General features: G+C 44.2%; 1 protein-coding gene across 5 annotated transcripts in view; it reads left to right on the top strand.

Moving 5' to 3' along the window:
- Positions 1-20,891, top strand: part of LOC137626265 (BRISC and BRCA1-A complex member 1-like) — a 249,154-nt gene that overhangs the window by 67,606 nt on the left and 160,657 nt on the right. For all 5 annotated transcript variants that reach the window (XM_068357361.1, XM_068357349.1, XM_068357355.1 and 2 more), the window contains one exon: positions 10,899-11,022. In XM_068357361.1, coding sequence (XP_068213462.1) covers positions 10,900-11,022 — 123 coding nt within the window. In that variant the 5' untranslated portion in view covers position 10,899. The remainder of the gene's footprint in view (positions 1-10,898; positions 11,023-20,891) is intronic.

Raw genomic sequence — 20,891 nt, forward strand, 5'->3', positions numbered from 1 at the left:
CCCCGGCTTTAACAAAAATCCAGCAGCATTGCCACACATCACGAGGGTAACGCGATCCTTGAATGCCTTAAAGCCAGAGGCTTTGGCTTCCTCTTTGAACAGGAAAGTTCGCGACGGCATTCTCTTCCAAAACAAGCCGGTTTCATCCATATTAAACACTTGTTCCGGCTTGTATCCACCTTCAGCGATAATGTTCTTGAAAGTCTGGTTCACGTAAGTTTCAGCAGCGGCAGTGTCAGCGGAAGCAGACTCCCCATGCAGGGAAACGCTTTTCAGGGCGAAGCGTTTCTGAAACTTCGCGAACCATCCTTTGCTGGCGGAAAAACGTTGTTTCTGACGCTGGGAATCAGTGGAGGTCCCTGGTTGAGGATCATCTACATCATCATCTTCTTCAGCATGGTCGCCATCGTCGTCATGAGGTTCCTTTGCCGCAAAATTCTCATACAAGCTCAAAGCCTTTGTTCGGATGGTGTTCGTATCCAACGCTATGTTCTTCTTCCGACAGTCGGCAATCCACACAGCTAAAGCACCTTCCATGCGTACGATCGTTTTATTACGCGTTGTAACGACTCGCTTCGCTGATCTGCTAAAGGTGATTGCAGCAGTCTTTCTAATGTTCGCCTCGTCCTTCCTGATGTAGCGAACGGTGGATTCGTTGATGCCAAAATGGCGGCCGGCGGCCGCGTAACTTCTACCATCTTTTAACATGTCGAGAAGCGTAACCTTCTCAGCTATCGTCATCATTCTTCGGTGGCGTTTAGGCTCACTACCAGCCTTACTAGAAGCAGAACGCTTGGGAGCCATTGTAACAGAAAGTTCAACAAAAAGTTCAACTTAAAACAGTCGCACACAGCACAGATTCAACTTCACAAACTTAAGAACGTCTACTCAGCAATACGCGGAAAGAGAAAGTGAACGATGCAGTCCCGCGAGAACTTTGATGCTGCGGGTAGAAGATGCGGGCAAAACACCAATCACAGGCTAGATAACAAAACTTGAGTTTTGATTCGTCATCTATCAGCGCTTGAACCAATCACAACCCGTCTTATACAGTACTATGGTGCGTTGGTTACTCATAGAAGATGTCCCGCGCACACTGAACGTACGTAGATTAAGTACAATACCGTAATAATAATAAATAATGATAATAATACTGTACAGTAATAATAATAATAATAATGATTAATAATAATAACAATAATAATTTTATTAACAACAACAACAATAATAATAATAATAACAATAATAATAAAAATTTACGTACGTACGCTATTTTACGCCTCTCTCTCTCTCTCTCTCTCTCTCTCTCTCTCTCTCTCTCTCTCGTACGCTTACAGTACTTATTCGAAATGTGATTTTTGCAACAAAGAATATTATTGGATGCAGTACTGTACTACGTACGTATACATACAAAAGATTCATGGAAAAGAAGCACATCCATTACAGTACACACCATTCTAATATGGTATGACTGCATCTGATTTGCGTTTCATGTTCGATTTAATTTTACTACGTACTGAATTATCGTATGATCACATTCTCTTTTCGTGTTTTATTTCTTTCTGTGCTGAATTATATATCATATGTAATGCAATGAACAATCAGTAAGAGCAGATATTACTAATTACAGTATTAATGGAATTACAGGTAACAAAATATCGTATTTGGTTATCTTCAGATTTCGCGGTATTTTCGAATTTTCCGGAAAATCCGCGATATGTATATATATATGGGTTATGGGAAAACCCCGCGAAGTGGTGAATCCGCGATTGTCGAACCGCGAAGTAGCGAGGGTTCACTGTACCTAAAACCGTGACTCCTAATAAGTCAAAGTCCACTAAGTCCAGGGCTTCGTTAGAGGATCGGGCTCGGGAGCCCCCTTTATCCGCCGCCATGGTCAGGGATATTGTGAAAGAACAAATACAAAAGCATCTACAACAGTCTAGGGCAGACCAAGGAGCTATGACGGAGCTCAAAGATATGGTGGCGAGTCTCATCCGTTCCGGAACTCAGATGCCCCCTCCTTCAGCCCCGGACGCATCGAAGTTACCTCCCTTCGAGAAAAACAACCCTTGGAGGTTTGCCTTACATGCTCCATATATTGATGGTGCCATAACTCTAGAGGGCATAGGCACCCGTCCTCTAGAGGACTTGGAATTTTACCCTCCGGGACTAGAATTCCCATTCAACGGCTTTGTCCGATTGAAAGAACATGCCTTGGTTAGGTTAGACAAGGTACCGAAGGAAACGGTAATATTCCCTAAAGAGCAGGCCCAAGCTTTCTGGGCCAGGACGTTGTCAGACTGGGGGTGCACTAATTCCAAGCTCACCCCACACAAAGGAGCCTACACCATATTTACAGCTTCTCCAGTTATTACCTTGCCTATCACAGATAAAGTGGCAGCTCTTACTTTTCAGGCTATCAAAGAAGGTTCTGCCATGCCGGCTCTTAAAGAGACGGATCCCACCTCCATGCTCATTCCGAGTACCGTTACTATCTGGGATGATGCCCCCGCTACTTTCACAGTAGGGAAGTTAGACCCAGACTGTGCCTCTAATCTGTTCTCCGAGAAGCTTCCTAAATTACCAGATATTCTTCTCAAGACTGAGTTTGAGGCACGGAATAGGTTAGCTAGGTCTCTCCACTCCATTACCTCCGTGGAGTCCCTAACCTCACTTTATCCGACCGAGACCTTGTTCCGGGTATTCACAAAGAACCTGTCTCTGTCCTTCCAAATCGACTTACACGAGTTTTGTTCGGCTCGGGTTAGTTGCAGGAAACACGTTCTTTCTGAGGCCTCGATCAGGCATGAACCGAATAGGCTGATAGCTTCCCCCTGCTGGGGTAAGAACCTTTTTCCTCAGGAGGAGGTGAACAAGGTACTACAAGACGCTGCGAGAGCAAACCAAAATTTGCAAGTGAGGTGGGGCCTCACTGCCAAAAAGAGGGTTGAAGGTCAAAAACAAACCTTCTTCAGGAAGAAACAGAGGTTTGCCCCTTACAAGACGAGCCGAGGTCACTACCAGCAATCGCCGATTGCCCACTCGTCTTCACAGTCTCCCACTGCTTCGTCTCCTCTACAACCGAAGCACCCTCAACAGGTGGTCTACCTCACTGCTCCCCCAGGTACCCAACCCAACCCCGTTTGGATGCCCTCACCCGCATACAACCCTAGCTACGGACCCTCAGGTCCCTTTCGTGGACACCAGAGAGGTAGCTACAGGGCTAGAGGACAGTTCCGTCAACGAGGCGGACCTAGGACAAGGGGTTCTCGAGGAGGGAAAGAACCTAGATTCACTCCCTCGCAATGATATAGTTCCGGTAGGGGGGAGACTTTACCACTTTCGAGACCATTGGACCTTCAGTCCGTGGGCTCACAGTATAGTCTCCAAAGGTTTGGGGTGGAAATGGTCACAAGGTTCTCCTCCTCCACCAGTGGCCTTCTTCCAGAGACCCACAACCATTCTGAGAGAGTACACCACCGAGTTACTAAAGAAAAAAGCAATCAAACGGGTTCGATCGCTGAAGTTCCAAGGCCGCCTGTTTACAGTTCCGAAGAAAGGCTCGTCGGCATTGAGAGTGGTCCTGGACTTGTCAAAGCTAAATTCTTACATCCTCTGCGACAAGTTCCGGATGTTGACCATCTCTCAGGTACGTACCCTGCTTCCCCGTGGGGCCGTCACCACCTCTATCGATCTTACCGACGCCTATTATCATGTACCAATAGCTCGAAACTTCTCTCCTTACCTAGGTTTCCGTCTAGGCAGGAAAGCCTTTGCATTCAAAGTCATGCCCTTCGGCCTCAACATTGCACCCAGGATATTCACGAAACTGGGAGAGACAGTGTTAGAACAACTCAGGAACCAAGGGATTCAGATCGTTGCTTATCTGGACGATTGGCTTATTTGGGCTCGGTCAGCCCTGGAGTGCAACAGAGCTACGAAGAAAGTACTTCGTTTTCTCGCCAACCTGGGATTTCGGGTCAATCTCCAAAAATCCCGCCTACTTCCATCAGACCGCTTCGAATGGTTAGGCATACAGTGGGACCTTGCACGGCACAAGCTGGTTCTACCTCCCAAAAAGGTAAGAGAAATAGCTTCCAAGGTCAAGAATTTTCTAAAACACAAACAGGTGTCCAGAAGAGCCTTAGAAAGAATCCTCGGCCTTCTTCAATTCGCTTCAGTAACAGATCGTCTATTGAAAGCCAAACTCAAAGACATCAATCGAGTTTGGAGAAAGAGAGCCACAGTACCTTTAAGAGACAAGGTCTCGAAAATCCCCTCTGTCTTGAAAATGAGATTACAGCCATGGTCCGAACCGAAGAACCTCTCCAAATCGGTTCCTCTTCAATTCCCACCCCCACAAGTGACAATTCATACAGACGCGTCTCTGAGTGGATGGGGGGGTTACTACGAACGTCAGATGTTTCAGGGCTCTTGGTCACTCGCCATGAAACACTTCCACATCAGTGTTCTCGAAGCCATGGCAGTGTTCTTGACCCTGAAGAGAGACTCTCCTCCGAGGTCGACCCACATCAGAGTAGTGTCAGACAGCACAGCCGTAGTACACTGCATCAACAGAGGAGGGTCCAAGTCGCCCAACCTGAATCAGATCCTGGTCGCTATCTTCGCCTTGGCAGCAGAAAAGAACTGGTTCCTGTCAGCAACCCACCTAGTGGGAGTCCAGAATGTGATAGCGGACTCACTATCCAGGACGAAACCACTGGAATCAGAATGGTCTCTGGACATAATTTCATTCCGGTGGATACTCAGGCTGGTTCCGGGCCTTCAGGTAGATCTATTCGCAACTCAGATGAATCACAAACTTCCTTGTTATGTGACACCAAACATGGACCCTCAGGCTTATGCCATAGACGCATTAACCCTGGATTGGAACCATTGGAGGAAGATTTACCTATTTCCACCAGTGAATCTCCTAATGAAAGTATTGCACAAACTACGCTCCTTCCAGGGGGCAGTGGCCTTAGTAGCACCTCACTGGCCAAAGAGCAGTTGGTTTCCTCTCCTCCTCGAGCTGAAACTCCGACCCTTCCGGATTCCATTCCCCAAACTATCCCAAGTAATTCAAACACAGACTGTGTCAGATTCCTCAAGGATAGCCAAAACCCTAACTTTGTGGACTTCATGAAGTTTGCAGCTCATAAAGACGCAAACATTGACCCGGAAAACGTTCTCTTCATCGAAGCGGACAAAAGGGACTCGACAATTCGTCAATATGATTCAGCTGTTAAAAAATTAGCAGGTTTCCTAAAGAATTCAGACCACACTCGTATGACTCCGAATTTAGCCATCTCGTTCTTTAGGTTCTTATTTGACAAGAGCTTGGCAGCTAGCACTATAACTACCATCAAGTCAGCTTTGAGGAAGGTATTCCTGGTTGGGTTTAACATTAACCTGGCTGATTCCTATTTCTCATCTATTCCAAAAGCATGTGCTAGGCTTCTGCCTTTGGATCGGCCGCAAAAAGTCTCTTGGTCTCTGAACGATGTCCTCAAACTCGCGTCGGACACGGACAACGAGTCCTGCTCTTATATCACTCTGCTTAGGAAGACGTTATTTCTAACAGCTATGGCCTCAGGTGCTAGAATCTCAGAACTAGCAGCTCTCTCACGTAACCCGGAAAACATAGATTTCCTCCCTACAGGCGAAGTACTGCTTTCCCCAGACAGAGCTTTCTTAGCTAAAAATGAGGACCCGCAAAATACAGTAGGTGGTCCCCTTGGAAGATCATCTCTCTTCCCCAGGATCCTTCGCTGTGTCCAGTCACTACTCTCAGGACCTTTTTAGCTAGATCTGCCACCCGCTCGTCTGGCCCCTTATTTATCAGGGAACAAGGGGGTACTTTGACCATTCAAGGTATCAGACAACAAATCCTCTACTTCATTAAACATGCTAACCTGGAATCATTTCCCCATGCTCATGATATACGGTCAATAGCTACCTCTATCAATTACTTCCAGAACATGGACTTTGATGACCTTAAAAAATACACGGGTTGGAAATCTCCTATGGTTTTCAAACGCCACTATCTAAAGAACTTACAGGCCCTTAAATACCCTACGGTTGCAGCGGGGAGTCTTATCTCCCCCCATTAATCTCTGATTATTTCTTTATTCCATCTCTTCTCTCCTCCCTCCTAACCACCTCTCACACCACGTCGCCACTCTCCTGGGTGGTTCGTTAGCCCTAAGTTATTTTACCATGTTTAATTGTTATGATTTAACTGTTATTGTAATTACCATTCCTTTAAAGTTTAGATATGCTTAGACATGTAAGGTTGATACCTTTTACGACGGGACTCTCAGGTGATCCCTTGTCTTCATATTATTTTAGCATTATGTCCCCTATGCCTATGGCTAGTTTATGATTTATGTTTACTTACAGTATTATATTATTGCCTTACATGGTGTTTGTTTTCTCCTTATTATGTTATTAATTTATTGGGCTTGGAAGGCATTCTCTGGTACATTCTCACCGGCCGTCACAGGCCGCCCCAGAAAAGGGATTTTGACGAAGGAAAAATCTATTTCTGGGAAGAGGCCTGTGACGCCCGGTGAAACCCTTCCCGGTTATTTGATACGGACCCCACCCCTCTTTTTTCCTTGCCAAGCCATATGTTCTTGCAGAAGGATGTCCTAGAGGGCGCGCGTGGTAGGTGTCGTTGGGGTAGTTCAACTATGTTCTCTAGGGCCTGTCACGGCCCTCCCCATTGATGAAGGGATTATCTAAATGGAAGACAACCTGTGAATAGTGGTTTTTCACACGCCTTTGTTTAATACACGACACCTACAAGGTGTTCGCGCGAGGGTTGTAACCTCTGCATTCCATGCTTTTATCTTTCTCTAGTATATTTGGAAGATTTATATAAGGAAAGGTATAAGGAAGGACCTTTCTCACCGAGCGTCACAGGCCTCTTCCCAGAAATAGATTTTTCCTTCGTCCAAATCCCTTTTTAAATTGAAAATATCATTTTGTTATAGTTTTACGCTACCGCTGCCGCTCTCCCTCTCCCGTCGATGTCATTCAGGGAAGGGAATGCGCAGTCGTTAGTTTGTGTCTGTTCTCTTGGTGGACACCTTTCCCGTCCGCGGACTAGGTGCTTCTCCCATGGGATTTTTTTGTTACATAATTTGTTTTATTTTTCCTCAGCTAGCGATGCCGTTCTTCTTCGTTCGGCTGTGATAGCCGACGTATAAAAGCATTGCCTTTTGTCCTTGGGGAATCTGCTGTCACTGTGCCCTTACGTTCCTGTTCTCCTGCACCTGCGGCAGCTCCTGATCATCCCGCTAACCTTGAGGAACTTGCTCCGGCCATGTTCTCTCTGGTAACGTTAGATGCAGACCTTCAACTTGAACAAGGCTTGTTGATGGGAAGCAAAGAGGGCTGCTTGGAGGTTTGCCTTCAGGGGTTTGATTTCTTTTCCTTCCGAGGGAGAGTTTTCCTCCCCAGATGTTGGGCTGTGTTTCTCCCTTCCGAGGGAAAATTTCCCATCATCATCTCTTTTCTCTTCTGTGAGGGTCCTCTTTCTAGTGAAGAGGCTCTCATTGAGACTTCTCTTTGAAGACCTGCTGACGGTTAGCTTGCTGATCCATCGGTTGCTGTTTGATGTTGGTTTGGTGGCAGAAGTCAACACTGTGTATGTCCTCCTCTGCCCCTTCATGGGGCTCCTGCTCTGTCGGTGAAGAGACGCCTCTCACATCCTCGTCTCCGCAGTCTTCCTCTTCGGAGGAACCTGCCCAGCCTACATCTTCTGGTTCCCGACCTTCGCTCCTGTTATCGGCCTCTCCTCACCGAACTTCAGTTCGTTTGTTGCCTGCAAGGGATCATTCTCGATGTCCTCCTGAGTATGTGACGCCTCACAAGGGTCATATTTCTCTGTCTAAGCTCCAGCTACAGTTCATTGGCAGCGTTCTCCGTCTCTACAGGCTTCTGCTCGATGTTCACCTGCTCGTCAGGTTCACCATCAACCCTCAAAGCGAGAATTACCCAACGTCCCATCAGTTTTTAGATCGCCTAACCATCCTGTACAGCTGTCGACTAGTTCAACCTCTCGTAAATCGCCTGCTACGCGAGAATCGCTTGCAATTCGATAATCGCCTGCTCGTTCATCCTCTCGTGTTTCGCTTGCTGTGCGAGAATCGCTTTCAGTTTGACAGCTGCCTGCTCTTCCATCTCCCTCTCTCTGGCATTGCCTGGTATGCGTGAACCGCTTGCTGCTCGACAATCGCCTGCTGTTCCAGCTGTTCAGAATTGCGTACTCTTCAGCGTCAGGAACTTTGATCTTCTACCTAACAGATTTCCTGAGCTTCTCGTAGCCGAAACACTTTGATCACAGTTAGAGCGTAAAACGCCCAACAGTGCATGAATCGCCTCAGCGTGAATCGTCAGCCTACCTCCTCATCCAGTGATTTGTAGCTTAGGCTATACGCTCATTTCTTAACAAGCCAGCGTTCGGCTGTTGCTCAGAGCGTTTCAGTCTAACGCGTCACTCTCCTTCGGAACACAATGTCCCTCCAGGGCGTGAATCGCTCAGCCTTCACAACGCTCGCCTGCTCGACAGTTTCTCCATCATCTGGCAGAGCGTGAATCGGCATTGCCTTCATCAGCTCATGAATCACCTTGGATTTGCAGGTCATTGACCAAACACTGAATCCTGACCCCCCTCCTGCTCGTTGACCTAGAGCTCATGACGTCAGGGGCATAAGCACGTCCCTGGCGTTAAATTGTAACCACTGTGTGGCAGAGATATTGTAAGCAATTGTGTGGAAGCATCAAACTACTTTCACCGCCTTTTACCTTCAAGACGTAACCCCATTGGTTTCCTGTGGTGGCTACACAGTAAGTGGTTTAAGATATCTCAGGCTCCTTGATGGGCAAGTAGCAGAAGGGCATAGGTTACCTGGGATTAGTCTAGGATGAATGTATAAGAATGACTGGCTCTTTTCTTTTCTTCCATCTTCCCTTCTCTTGGGTAACAGCACCATGGAATCTGCATGCTGGCCTCACCTATCTGCAGGTAATAACCATTTCCCTTGTGTAACCTAGTACAAATATTGGGAAACATCTGTGTTTGATTTAACATTCCTATTTTAACTCGGAATAGTCTTACCTAGATAATCACATTGCTAGTTCCTTACAAACACACACGGTACTTAGACCACTATCAGTGCATTATACAATATATTCTTTTTAGTGAGATGCCAAGGCTTTTTTTTTTCCCAGTTACAGTCTAAACCCGTACAGGTGAAAATCCGTTTCAATGACCAAGCCAGTGGTTGGACGCAAACTCTCCTAACGGGTGAGTCATCCCTATTAAATAGTGTAAAGTATGTTCAGTGTCTTAACAAAAGACAAATTTTGAAGTAATTTGTATTTTACCTAGTAATACAAACCAGCTGCTATTTATACAAATTGTCCCGCCTCACCTATCCCACATAAGACGAGCCTGCAGTAAAAAAGTGACATAGTTTCACTGGTGTGTGAGTGAGACGGGTAGTCGGCAACCGCGCAGCTACCCTTAACCACCCCTACAAACTAGCGGTTGGGTGGTTGCCCCCTCGCATTAATGTCTTAATGTCTAGTCTTCCAGCTTTTCTGAAAGATAATCCCTATTATATAGCTACATGTTTGTATTGTTAGGAAAAATACAAATTACTTCTAAATTTGTCATATTTTGATTGTTTATTACTTCTCTTGTAATTTATTTCCTTTCCTTTCCTCATTGGGCTATTTTTCCCTGTTGGAGCCCTTGGGCTTATAGCATCTTGCTTTTCCAACTAGGGTTATGGCTTAGCTTGTAATGATAATTATAATAATAATAATGATAATAATAATATTATTACAGAATCTTAAAACATGGTATTGGATTTTGTCAGCTGAGACTGTCTAGTTTAAGCAGCTATTATTTCATTCTAAAACATCATTACTCATTTTTTACTTTTGTTTTCAATTTTTTAATGCATTTCCACCATCAATTACTAGCAACTTGTTTTACTCTACAGTATGTGAGTGTTCTTAGATACAAACAAGTGTTTTGTTACTATACAAACCATCATGCAGCGATAAATTTAGTATTATCAGTCATCTTGTACTGATGCTGTGTACACTTACCTCTGAAAAGTAGTATGAACTAAAATATCATGATAGAAAGCATGTGAAAAGAATGTAGTGCAGTACAGAAGGTTACCTAGTGTGTTAGTCAATTGCAGGTAGGTATTGGTCAGCAAATTGTTAGGTAGGTTATGAGTTGACCCACCATTGGGCAGTAGGCATTCCTGGATTCTTTATTTTCACGCCTGTCTCTGTTACCTAATCCCTGAAAATAAGGAGGGCTGACTACTTTTCTGCCATCACTAACCCCTCAGAAAGCCCCAGCTGGAATCCCTGCTCCTGGTTGGTAACTACCAGCCACTAGTTAATAAAGTTTGAACTGCTATGTATTCCAGCCTTGCTATTATCTCTCTTATTTAAAGGACTTAGGTTTGTATAGTTAGGAAAAATCTGAATTATCTCCAAATTTGTCATATACATTCTATTCTATACTTAAATTCTTGAGTCTAACATATTTGGGTTATTTAAACAATGATGGAAAGTGGAAAAGTAGCAACTGGATATGCTCTTGAAGACATTTGCTTTGCATTTAATTGACAGACAGTTTACATGTATTAAGTCATGCTGATATCAATTAGACTAATAATTAATAAATTATTGAATATGCAGTTAATATATCAAGCCAACAAGTAAAGTGCCTTAAGACAATGGATTGTTTTGATATACACACTACTTTTGAATATACATGTATTAATACATAACAGTTGATTTGTAGATAGGTTTTAATTGTAATTGCTTTATGTACGTACCTGTAATTTTTCTTCCAGAATGGAAACTGAAGATGCCTCTTCAATGGCTTCTAGCCCTTCTGAAGCTCAGGAAGCAATGGAGGACTTTCGCCGAGTATTAACAGAGCGACATATACCAAGAGTGAACTGTCCAGAACATATAGTAAGCATCCCAAATGACTGCTATAATTAATCAAGGGGAGACAAGGTTTTATTTTGGGAATGAATTTGAAATATTAACAAAATTCAAAGTATCATTATGAGTAGGTCAGGGTCATTGGTACCTCAACATCCAGTTTTTTTCAATGATAATGTGTTTTTAAAGGGATTTTGACGAAGGAAAAATCTATTTCTGGGGAGAGACCTGTGGCGCCCGGTGAAAAGAGTCCTTCTTATATATATTTTCTGATAAAACCTTCCAATTATACCAGAGAAAGATAAAAGCATGGAATGCTGAGGTTACAACCCTCGCGCGAGCACCTTTTGGGTGTCGTGTATAAAGCAAAGGCGCGTGAAAACCACTATTCACAGGTTGTCTTCCATTTAGTTAATTCCTTCGTCAAAGGGATGGGCCGATACAAAGGCCCTAGCCAACCACCAGCGCCACACCACCCACGCCACGACGCGAGCGCCATCTGAACAACATCCTTCTGTAATGGCCATGACGGCTTGGAAAGGAAAGGGTGGGATCATGTAAAATAAAGGGGAAGGGTTTCACCGGGCGCCACAGGTCTCTCCCCAGAAATAGATTTTTCCTTCGTCAAAATCCCTTTTCTGGGTCGACCTGTGGCGGCCGGTGAAAATGTACCAGAGAATGCCTTCCAAGCCCAACAATAACTACTAATTTAATGAGGGGAGAGAAACAACACCATGTAAAGAAAATCATAAATAATTAAGGTAAGTAGGCATAAAACATAAACTAGCCACAGGGCATAGTGGGAGTAAGGTTAAACAAACATGATAACAGGGAAACCTCCGAGTATCAGAGGAAACATGCAACATGGCTAAGAATATCCCAACCCTATAACTACGGTAAACAATAATAGTTACAATCATATTAACCTAATATGTAAAAAACTTAGGGCTAACGAACCACCATGGAAGCGGCGTCGTGGTGCGAGTGGCGGGTAGGAGGGAGAAGAAAAGAGATGGATGAAAGGAAGAACAAAAGATCACTGGGGAGAGATAAGGCTCCCAGCTGCAACTGTTGGGTATTTAAGAGCCTGTAAGTTCTTTAGATAGTGGCGTTTGAAGACCATAGGAGATTTCCAACCCGTGTACTTTTTAAGGTCATCAAAGTCCATATTCTGGAAATAATTGATGGAGGTAGCTACGGACCGGATATCATGAGCATGGGGAAATGATCCCGGATTGGCTTGTTTAATGAAGTATAGGATCTGTTGCCTAATACCACGTAAGGAAATGGTACCTCCTTGTTCTCTAATAAACAAGGGGCCAGACGATCGGGTAGCAGTCCTGGCTAAAAAGGCCCTGAGAGTGGTGACCGGACATAGAGAAGTATCTTGGAGAAGAGGAATAATCTTCCAAGGGGACCACCTATTTTGGGGGTTAACGGCCGAATCATATTGGCGAATTGTCGAGTCCCTTTTGTCCGATTCGATGAAGAGACCATTTTCCGGTTCAATGTTCGCGTCTCTACGAGCTGCCAACTTCCTGTAGTCCACAAAGTTAGAGTTTTGGCTATCCTTGAGTAATCTGACACAGTGAGTTTGGATTACTCGGGTTAGTTTGAGGAACGGGATCCGGATGGGACGGAGTTTCAACTCGAGGAGGAGAGGAAACCAACTGTTCTTGGGCAGTGAGGTGGTATTAAAGCCACTGCGCCCCGGAAGGAGTGTAGTTTGTGCAAAAGTTTTTATAAGATTCACTGGGGGAGATAGGGAAATCTTCTTCTAATGGTTCCAATCCCGGGGTAATGCGTCCATGGCATAAGCCCGAGGGTCCAGGGTTGGGGTCACATAACAAGGAAGTTTGTGATTCATCTGAGTTGCGAATAGATCTACCTGGATGCCTGGAACGAGCCTGAGTATCCACCGGAATGAAATTCTGACTCCAGTGGATTCGTCCTGGATAGTGAGTCCGCTCTCACATCCTGGCCTCCCGCTAGGTGAGGTGCTGACAGGAACCAGTTCTTTTCTGTTGCCCAGGCGAAGAAAGTGACCAGGATCTGATTCAGGTTGGGTGACTTGGATCCTCCCCTGACGTAGTGTACTGCGTCTGTGCTGTCTGACACTACTCTGATGTGGGTCGACCTCGGAGGAGAGTCTCTCTTCAGGGTCAAGAACACTGCCATGGCTTCGAGAACATTGATATGGGACTGTTTCATGGTGAGTGACCAAGAACCTGAAACATCTGATGTTCGGAGTAATCCCCCCATCCACTTAGAGACGCGGCTGTATGGAATGTCACTTGTGGAGGTGGGAATTGTAGAGGAACCGATTTGGAGAGGTTCTTCGGTTCGGACCATGGGCGTAGTCTCATTTTCAAGACAGAGGGGATCTTTGAGACCTTGTCTTCTTATAGGTACTGTAGCTCTCTTTCTCCAAAATCGATTGATGTCTTTGAGTTTGGCTTTTATTAGGAGATCTGTTACTGAAGTGAATTGGAAAAGGCCGAGGATACTTTCTAAGGCTCTTTGGACACCTGTTTGTGTTTGAGAAAATTCTTGATCTTGGAAACTATTCCTCTTACCTTTTGGAAGGGAGAGACAACGTGTGCTTCGAAAGGCCCCACTGAATGGCTAACCATTCTAAGTGGCCTGATGGTCTCAGGCGAGACTTTTGGAGATTGACCCGAAATCACAGGTTATCGAGAAATCGAAGTAATTCCTTCGTAGCTCTGTTGCCTTCTATGGCCGGCCGGGCCCAAATGAGCCAACCGGCCAGATAAGCAATGATCTGTATCTCTTGGTTCCTGAGTTGTTCTAACACTGTCTCTCCCAGTTTCGCGAATATCCTGGGATCAATGTTGAGGCCGAAGGGCATGTCTTGAACACAAAGGCTTTCCTGCTTAGGCGGAAACCCAGATAAGAAGAGAAGTTTCGAGCTATAGGCGCAAGCTAATAGCCGTCGGTAAGATCGACAGAGGTGGTGACGGTCCCACGGGGAAGTAAGGTCCGTACCTGAGAGATAGTCAACATCCGGAACTTGTCGCAGAGAATGTAAGAGTTTAGCTTGACAAGTCCAGGTCCACTCTCAATGCCGACAAGCCTTTCTTCGGAAATGTGAACAGGCGGCTTTGGAACTTCAGTGATCGATCCCGTCTGATTGCTTCTTCTTGAGTAACCCTGTGGTGTACTCTTTCAGGATGGGAGTGGATTTCTGGGAGAAGGTCACTGGTGGAGGAGGAGGGCCTTGTGGCCATTTTCACCTCAAACCTTTAGAGATTATGCTGAGCCCACAGACCGAAGGTCCAATGGTCTCGAAAGTGGTAAAGTCTTCCCCCTACCGGGACCACCGCGTTGTGAGTGAGTGAATTTAGGTCCTTCCCTTCTCCGAGCCCCCTTTTTCCTAGGTCCGCCTTGATGGCGGGACTGTCTTCTACTCCTGTAGCTTCCTCTCTGGTGTCCACGAAAGGAGCCTGAGGGTTCGGATCTAGGGCTGTATGCAGGCAAAACATCCCAACGGGGTTGGGCTGTGTACCTGGGGAATCAGTGAGGTAGACCACCTGATGAGGGGGATTCAGATGCAAAGACGTCGAATCAGAGGAAGGCTGTGATGACGAGTGGGTAACCGACTATCGATTCCTGTCTGATATAGGTCTCAGACAGAACGTACTTCCCACAACTAACCCGATCAGACCATCAAACGTGTAGGTCGAATTGGAAGGGCAGATCTTGGAATTATCGTACCCCCCAGACTGACAACATCCTGGTCCAGACAGATCGGGCCTGCCCTTTAGGAAATAATACCGTTACCTTCGGTACCTTGTCTAACCTAACCAAGGCAATCTTTCAATCGAACGAATCCGTTGAATGGGAATTCTAGTACCTGGGAGTAAAATCTAGGTCCCCCAGAGGGAGGACGTCTATGCCATCCAGATTTATGGTACCATCTATATATGGAACATGTAAGGCAACTCTCTATGCGTTGTTTTTATCGAAGGAGGTTACTTCGATACGCCTGGGGCTGTAGGGGGAGACATCCGAGCTCCTGAACGGCTCCGACTCACCACCATACCTTTGAGCTGCGTCATAGCCCCTTAGTTTTCCCTAGAATGTGTTGCTTTTAGCAGTCACGGTTTATGCAGGGTAACATGAACATCAGGATCCTTTAAGGGTTCTAGGTCGGTGACGTAGGTAATTGCAAATCTGAAGGCTCAAAACTCATCCCCACCTACCTGCCCGTCCATGAGGTCGTCGTCCAACTCCGAGGAGATAGGGACCTCTAGATGGAGCATTCCTTCCCAACCTTGATACCCAAGGGCGGAGAGCCTCTCTTGCAGGCCAGAGAGATTCATCATCATCCTGATGGGAACCATGTAGGCGAACCTTCTGTAACAGAAAGGGGACATAAGTCTGGATGTTCCTTGAACTTTAATTAGTGATCCTATTCACAAGCTGGGATCAGCTGTATAACTCTTAAAAAGCAATTTTAAAGAAAAGTCATTTAATGTACTATCTTTTGGGGTATAGTGCGACACTTGTATTCATGAAATGTGACACTGTTGGCGCATTCGCCACTGGGTGGAAATTTATTTCTATTTGAACACTATGTTGTATGGATATTTATCCATATTTAGACAGTTAGAATTGAATATGCATAAATATAGGCATAATTAATTTATTTCTATTTGAACCCTATGTTGTATGGATATTTATCCATATTTAGACATAGTTAGGATTGAATATGCATAAATATAATCATAATTAATTTAATTCTATTTGAACACGATGTTGTATGGTTATTTATCCATATTTATACATAGTTAGAATTAAATATATGCATAAATATAGGCATAGTTATGTTCATATATTTTTATTAGGACTTTCAAGAATAGCTAATGAATATTACCAACGCAAATTCAAAGTGTCATTAAAGTAAGTACAGTTTACTTTGTATTCATGTTAAATCCTTTCCTTTACAGCTAAAACAAAAGATTGGCCACCCGTGGTCCGAGTGATCTCTGTTTGTACCGGAGAACCAGTGACAAAGGTCCGTCATCGTGAAAACGTGATCCTCAGCGGTACGATAACATTCCCCAATACTGAATGTCTGTGCTATCTCCAGTGAAGCCGGAGATTCGATGAAACAGGGACCGTAATAATGAAACTGAAATCTTCATCGGTATCACATTGTTAACTCCGGTTCTGGCCGTCTGCTTGATCTCTGTTTGTACCGGAGATCCGGTAGCAAAGGCCCGTCATCGTGATATCGTGACTGTCACCGGTACGATAACATTAACCTCAATGAATGTTTGTGTTATCTCCAGCGACGATGAAAAAAGGGGCCGTAAAGGTGTAATTGCGATCAAACATGACAAAGGTTCGTGTGCAAAAGGCCTCAGCCGGAGTCTGAGTGCCGGATTTCACCGTTGCACTCCAGATATCTGACTAGTTCTCACCCAATGAGTATCCATTATAGCGGAGTATAACTCAAGGCGATCAAACATGACAAAGGTTCGTGTGTAAAAGGCCTCAGCCGGAGTCTGAGTGCCGGATTTCACCGTTGCACTCCAAATATCTGACTAGTTCTCACCCAATGAGAATCCATTATAGCGGAGCATAACTCAAGGCGGAGCTAAGCATAACTCAAGGCGGAGCTAAGGGTGTCGGTATAAAACGACCCCAATTAATGACTCATACACTAACGTACCTATTAATAGTGTTAGCTATATTAACAGTAACCACATCAATAAAACGTGTATAACATTAAACGTACTATCATCAACTCTGATAATAAGAGGAGGCCTGAATAACCCGTGATCGTATAAAAACGGAGAACGGGAAATTCACCTCTCTTACTCGAGCTAATAAAGAAAACGAGAGAAGGGATAACTCATATCTGTAGAACAGGAAACGAGCACTCTATGCTCTCACTCTCAAGGTTACATAATAAAAAACTAACATCACACAATAATATAAGAAAAATAAGAAATTTGTTTGCTTTTTTCTTAGTAATTGTAATAACCAAGAACGAAGAATAACGACAACGTAACAAATAAACAAGGATATAGTCTAAATCGAGCCTTCCTGAGGCGAGTACAAACTAACAGACTAAATCGCTAAACTTTAAATCGCTATTCGCCCCATACCATTGTTGGCACTATAATATTCAATTGTTTGTATATTTGTAATTTACCTAATGTCTGTTAATGACATAAGGATAAATAACTTAAAGCAACCTGCCGACCTCCGAGGGTCGGGGAAGCAGTGACATGCCCTTAAAATAAATATAAACACCCGCCTTAGCTAAAGGCAAGGCAAATATAAGTGTTAAGTGTATGGGCGACCTCCGGTGAAGCCGGAGAGTAATGAGATGTCCTGAATAATGCCGCCTTAGCCAAAGGCAAGGCAAATAAGTGTGAAGTGTATGGGCGACCTCCGGTGACGCCGGAGGATAATGAGATGCCCAGAATAATTCAATTGTGGCTAATAATTCAATTGTGAAATATATACAAGCCAAGCCGCAGCTAAAGGCTAAGGCTTAGATCATAGCAAAGCGTATTTACGATCTCCGGTGAGGCCGGAGGGAGAAGAAAGGTCCTGAATAATATTGTGAATAAAAACACAATTGTAATAACAATGGCTATTGTGGATATGGCCGTGGCCTGAGACCGCAGTAAGGGCCACCGGAGGGTCGTATCTAAACAATATGAAGCCCGTCCCATGCAGTAAACAATATATAAATATAACAATAGAACAAAAGTCATTGAGAATCCCTCATGCCGGAGTAGAACTCAAGGCGGAGTGGAAAACGTTCATAATTACTCCCGAGGCGTAACGGGGAGAGGACGAAACACGGACCTAAAATAACGCTAACAATTGAAAAGTAACCAAAAATAAATAACTCGTAAGTTATCATACACCCGGAGGGGGAGAGGTGAGGGAGGGAGAACCCGTTGAACGCACAAAACGGAAAACGGGTAATCCGCTCACTCACCGGAGCTAAGAAAGAAAACGAGAGAAAGGGGTAACTCGTGCCTGCGAACAGAAAACGGGGACCCCAAGCTCTCGCTCTCTTGGACATAATATCAGGACTAAAAATCACACAACACTATTATAAACGTATAAAATAAAAATGTACATCAAGATAAGACTACGAACGAAGAATAGCATCTGCTAAAACCTAAAATAAATAGCACAGCCGAGTGACAAACGCCCCGGAGGGGCGGGTAATAAACAATAACAAAGCTAGACCGCTAACTCGTTCGTAGGCTGGACTTGCTAGCAAAAAGTACCATGAGCATAAAAACACAAAAATAATAACGGTTCTAAAGGCATAGGGCCAGGACTTAACCAAGAACCTAAGTGACAGAGTACTAAACGGGCAGACAAAGATGAATTCCCAAACAAGTGAACAAACAATGGCCGCCAGAAGGGCCAGACGGGAATAATAAAACCAACTATACTGGATATAAAACAAAAGCCCGGTACTATAAAAAGCTGTCAAAACATACTATGGTACTTAACATTGGAATGTGTGAAGATGGAGCTTCGGACATGACGAAATAAATCCACGCATGTTAAAAAAGGCCGAGAGCACCACAAAAAAATTCCATACTAGATAGTCCAAAAAGAAGGATGTTGTTCAGATGGCGCTCGCGTCGTGGCGTGGGTGGTGTGGCGCTGGTGGTTGGCTAGGGCCTTTGTATCGGCCCATCCCTTTGACGAAGGAATTAACTAAATGGAAGACAACCTGTGAATAGTGGTTTTCACGCGCCTTTGCTTTATACACGACACCCAAAAGGTGCTCGCGCGAGGGTTGTAACCTCAGCATTCCATGCTTTTATCTTTCTCTGGTATAATTGGAAGGTTTTATCAGAAAAGATATATAAGAAGGACTCTTTTCACCGGCCGCCACAGGTCGACCCAGAAATGATATTTGTGGACCATCTTCCTCTTCTGCTTAGTCGTCAATACCGGCGTCAACTTTACTAGTGAAAGATCCTGTTGGCGTTCCGTTCCCGAATCAGCCGCTTCTCGCTTCCCCCTCAGAAGTTCGCCTGCTGTGCCTACCCATCATAGGCCTTCTTCCTCGAGGATGATCATCTCTCCTCTCAAGAGGAACTGAGCAGCAGCTGAATCGGGAGTTGAACACCAACAGAGACTTTTACAGGTACATTTGACACCAATATTGATGATTAAGCAGAAGAGGAGGATGATCCATCCTACTTCTTGGGGTAAGACTCCATATCTTGCTCCTTTTGGTAGAAGGGTCCTTATGTGTTGCCAAGTAAGCATTCGGAACTTGTTGTTCTCAATGATCTTGTTGAGTGGAGACAAGTCTAGAATGACTTTGAGTTTGTCTGATTCTTTCTTGGGAACACAAAACAGCCTTCTCTGGAATTTGATGGACTTCGCTTTCCTTATTACCTTCTTGTTCAAGAGTTCTGAGGTATATTCTTCTAACAAGGAGGTGGAGTGTTGGAAGAATTTTGGAAAACTGGGTGGAGTTCTGTTCCATTTCCACCCGAGTCCATTCGTTAATAGGCTGTGGGCCCAGGGATCGAAGGTCCAGCGATCCCGAAAGTGATGCGGTCTGCCTCCTACCTGGAGCCCCTCTTTGGATGGTTGAGGATACTGTAGTGTTTCATAAATTGCACAAAAATCACAATTAAACGAATTCATAATTTCACCGCCGAGTTACAATCTCCCTTCCATTCCCTCTTCGGTGTTTGACAGTAGAATGCTTGTTTTACCCAGGACCCACTCTACGCGAGTTGCTTTAACCGAACCGCTATTTTCACCATGAGTTAGTTTTATCAATTCCACGTTTTTAGTAGATTCTGGTATTCAAAGTTACTGTAGTTTATAATAACAGGTTTTTCCTTATTCTTAGTGTAATTTGTCTCAATTTGTGTTGAAATGTGTGAAAAGTAACAAAATTATGCAGCGTGCATCCGAAAACAAGCTCCTGTCCTTGACTTCGGCGGATGTTGTTATTAAATTTAGGTTTACCATCACGATTCTTTGTAATATATCTATTTAGTCAACATTATTTATTGACAAAACCTATATCTAAGGGAGAAGTTTAGATTAATAAATAAGTTTCGATTCACATTACTTGGTAATCATTTGAAAACAATGATGGTATTCGGACAAAAATACTTCTGACCAATCAGCTATTAGGAAATTTTCCAAGCTAAAAGGGCACCCCTGCGAGACGGTGCAAATATGCCTCGATAAAAAAAAATTCACTATACTCTCTCTCACACACAACCTTCTGCAGGCCGCTATCAGTGCATTACCCTGTATCGGCACTACTACTTCGATCTCAGATCGAAATAGAGAGAACCCCTTGTCATAGCCTAATCTAGTTGGTAGGACTTCCACCTTCCCAAAAGTAAGTCACCCCTCTAAATAGTGAAGGGTTTGTATTTGCACTCGAACAAACAACAAATTTGGAGACTTTCTGTTTTTTCTAGCATACAAACCTGTAGCTGTTTATATAAATTGGCCCGCCACCCTATCCCCCAATAATTCCAGTCAGAAAGTAAAAGTGGTTACTCAGCCGACAGGTGCAAGTGAGCGGGGTACTATAGTCAGTCTACCCCACCACCCACCAGCTGACTAGTTGATGGGGGTAGTTATCCCTCACTGAAATTGCCTTGGCTAGTCTTTTAGCCTCGCCGAAATTAATACCCCTATAAATAGCGAAGGGTTTGTATATTAGGAAAAATACAAATTATTTCCAAATTTGTTATAGTTTTGTCCAAACATATTGGCAATAATAGTAAAGACTACCATTCCCCATATGTAAGTTTTTATAATTTTCCAAAATGCTTTTGTAAATTTTTAGAGCATAAAGTTTACTATTTTTCATATATGAATGATAAATATTCGTCAATAAA

The sequence above is a fragment of the Palaemon carinicauda genome, chromosome 2 (genome assembly GCF_036898095.1).
Source record: "Palaemon carinicauda isolate YSFRI2023 chromosome 2, ASM3689809v2, whole genome shotgun sequence".
NCBI classification, from domain to species: Eukaryota; Metazoa; Arthropoda; class Malacostraca; order Decapoda; family Palaemonidae; genus Palaemon; species Palaemon carinicauda.